Consider the following 3,570-nt stretch of genomic DNA (forward strand, 5'->3'; position numbering starts at 1 on the left):
ATTCTAGGAGGAGGAGACACACTTAAAATAAAATAAAAATCAATGTCGATTTATTGTCCCCGTAAAAAAAGGGTTGTCCACAACAAGAACTATTAACTGTAAAGATAACAATAAATTAAACGTTTTGACGGCTCATACTTTGTGCGACGGATATATAGGGAATATAGCCATGGTGCGTCACATCGGAGTATTATGCTCTAAGATTCAGTGATTCAGTCGGCAGGTTTGGATCGCGGCCATGCCAGGACTGTTGTCATTTCACGGGGCAGCGAGGCCACTTGGCATTGTTTGAGGGCACAGGAGTCAAATGCCAGGGCAAGAGCTTGAAGTCCTTCAAACTGACGAGCAACAGTGGCCCTCGCGGCCTCTGTTGTGACATTCCTGTCCTGCTCGCAGGGCAGACATGTTGTCACTGTCGGCCAGAAAAAACCTCTTATCTCCAGATTCTAACTATAGTGTTTCTTCCGGTTCTGTTGTCGTAACTTAGGGAAGGACCACTTCACCACTTTTCAACCTATCTTCATATAATAGGTCCTCACTAATAATCATGATAAAATGGCACAATTTTGTGTCTCATAGGAGGGCTGTGGGCAGTTCGGAAACCCGTCCACCAGTGACATCATCGTTAGGCAGATTCTTTTTTTAAACAAGATTTTTTTTACAAAAAGTTTTATTATCGTGAGAACGATGGCTTCCATTTTCGCATTGCAACTTTTCAAGACTATAAAAAAGCCTGCAGTTTCTATTAGCTTGGATTCCCCATCGATGATGACACCACAGAAAAAAATGGTGCCATTTTATCATTATTACTGAGGACCTATTATATGAAGATGAAAAGTGGTGAAGTGGTCCTTTAATACCCTACTTGATTGCACCACAGCGTCACACAAAGGTGTCAAAAGTAGCAGATCCGTAAGCTCGAAACGTGGTGCGAAGCGACACGTTCTGAGCTTGTAGATCCTATACTTCTGCTCTTTGTTTTGTATATTTGATCCGTTTTTTTGGACACATGAGGTTTTCCACCCTTGTGTGTATACTAGAGCCTCGGCATACTGCACGGCATTAACAAGTATTTGACTTAAAAAAAAAAAAAACATAACCAAACGAAAAGCCATTGATCTTTAACTGCGCTCGGTTGTCAGAAATCATTCCCTAATAAGTCAAAGCTAGTATGTATAACGAAGGCCGGCCAGGCTCGCTGGACGAGGTCAGCAGCTCTCCCAAGGCCCTGCAGGGCGGTAGAAAACCTCAGAAAACTGTCCACATGCTGAGATCAATGCACCAGAAAACCTTGTCTTTAATTTAAGACATCTGCGTCAAACGGTATATACTCAAGTGCCAAAAAAAAAGTAATAAGTGTTTTATTTTCTCCCTATTTTTTCTGTAAAAAGCAAGCAAAGGTTTCTCTCCTTATCATCAGTGATATTGGCAACACCAGGTCTCCATCACGTATATAAGCCATCTGTTCCTGTTATCGTTTTCTGTCGTCCTAATTGCTCACGATGAGTGACGATCTTCCATGTTCGTAATGCCTTTCATGCCGTCGCGTGTTTGCTGCCTGTCATCGCCTCGCGCTTTAGGTCCAAAACACCAAAAAAAAACAACACACGATGGAAGCGAGTTCTGGACTGTTTTGTGTTATGCTTGACGTGTTCTCTCCGCGTGCGTGCGTGCGCTTGATCTGTGTTTTGACTTTGCCAAAGAAAGAGGGTAAGGAAGAAAGAAGGAAAGAAAGAAATAAGGAAAAGAAGGAAACGCAGCCACACAGGGTCATGTGTGCACATTGAACTCTGCCATGATTTATTAACACAGTCCCCTCCCTTTGAACGGTGGCCCACTACTGCGCGCCTGGCGAGGCAGCCGGCGTTCATTTTCAGCTCGAGTAACACCTTCTCCCCACACCATGTTAGCAACATAACATGTAGCGCTGCATGCTACTACACAACACGAGTCTGGGGGTAATTACTTTTAGGTCCCACACAACTACCAGTGGAGTCCCCGCAAACACCCCCCTGCCCCCCCCCAAAAGCCTTTTCCCCAAGCAGCCCCCCTTTCTGGTATGATGAAGTCATGCACCGTCTCAGGGTGGGCGAGCTAAGTACATTTACTGTAAGTATTGTACTTAAGTACAATCTTGAGGAACTTGTATTGCCGTATTGATTCTTCTGCTTCAGTAAAAAACAAAAAAACAAACGTATATAACGAGTATACCTTTTCCATGACTGCGCTGCAGCCACATGCAGTATAGGCCCCTGTTGTGTGGTGTGGTTTTGAGAGGGCCGTAAACACTGGTCCTGAGTCAGATTTAACTGACCCGCGTGGCGGCAGGGCTCCCGGGACTCATTAGCGTTTTCTGCCCACTTTTCGGGGCTGGCTTCGGGGTCAAGGCCGCGGCGATGACTAATCGGGGGGCCCTGTGCTGTGACTGGACCGCGCCCTGCTGTGGTTTCGGAGCAACTCCAACCACCACCTACATATTAGCTTCGAATCTGGACCGAGAGGCTCCGAGAGGCTCTGAAAGGCTGGCAATAATGCGTTTGTATCTCTGGTCCAAAAAAAGAAAAGAGGATTAAAGCTGAATGAGACGAAAACACAACACTTGATGTAGCTCCATTTAGACTATTTTAACGTTTTGATAGGCTTTTAGCCTTCATCAGGGTATGTAACAGCCTGTAACAGCCACATGCTCCTCGTAGTCTTTTGATGTTAATAAACACAGTCGCGGCTCGCTAGTTGTTTATTCCCCTCGGATTTCAGCGCCGCCGGCCCGCCGCGCATGGGGCTACATCACAGCGCATGCAGCTAGCGCGGCTGAACGGCAGCTCGTGCTAATAGGGGGCGAGCTTAGTCATGAACAGGGCCATTGTTATTTATTGACTGGCTAACTTTGCCAAAGGCTGTTGTGCGTGCGTGCGTGCGTGCGTGCGTGCGTGCGTGCGAAAGAGGGACACAACAGGTGGGCGGCGCGGTATATAAGAGGCGGAAGTGTCCGGAAATGAACGCGGCACTTCATGTCGATGATGCTGGACAAACTGGCCACCTTTGGCTTGTGTGGTATAATACTGTATGTACGCAGAAACAGCCCAGAGAGCGTCCAATGAATGTCCACGTAAATTTATATGCACATGGGTGTTGCGTGCCGTCAATAGCAGACCTATACCAGCTCACAACGCGTCACAAATGTGACGCGTTGCGAGCTTGTAGATCTGCTATTTACTGGGCACGGAACCCGGCGCGCAGCTAAGCATAAATCAGGCTTTTAGCTGGTGTGTCTCCGCTCTCCGACCCCCATTTCTTCCAAGGGCTTTCCCCAATCATCACCTCCTAACCCCATTACCCCCAGCTCACCCCCCATGGGACCGGTCCCTGTGTGATATCTGTGTGTGCATGGCTGCACTTCTACGGGTCTATCCCAGCGTTGACAGGTTCCGCGAGAGAAACAAGCAACCGGGTCTACGAAAACAAGGCCAAAAGACGTGAACCCTTCGCCCCATATAACTCTAAACATATATTAGGCTATTTGAAAACGTGTTGTGAGCTTGTAGATCAGCTATTTTAGAAGACATTTTG

At 46.9% G+C, this 3,570-nt stretch overlaps 1 protein-coding gene across 1 annotated transcript in view; it reads left to right on the forward strand.

Annotated features, from left to right (window-relative positions):
- Positions 1–1,171: 1,171 nt before the first annotated feature.
- Positions 1,172–3,570, forward strand: part of LOC306926302 (ephrin type-B receptor 3-like) — a gene marked incomplete at its 5' end in the record, with an annotated part of 26,751 nt that continues 24,352 nt past the window's right edge. The window contains one exon of the mRNA XM_079505570.1: positions 1,172–1,258. Within this exon, the coding sequence (XP_079361696.1) occupies positions 1,172–1,258 (87 nt within the window). The remainder of the gene's footprint in view (positions 1,259–3,570) is intronic.

Source organism: Electrona antarctica (assembly GCF_951216825.1).
Source record: "Electrona antarctica genome assembly, chromosome: 7".
Taxonomy (NCBI): Eukaryota; Metazoa; Chordata; class Actinopteri; order Myctophiformes; family Myctophidae; genus Electrona; species Electrona antarctica.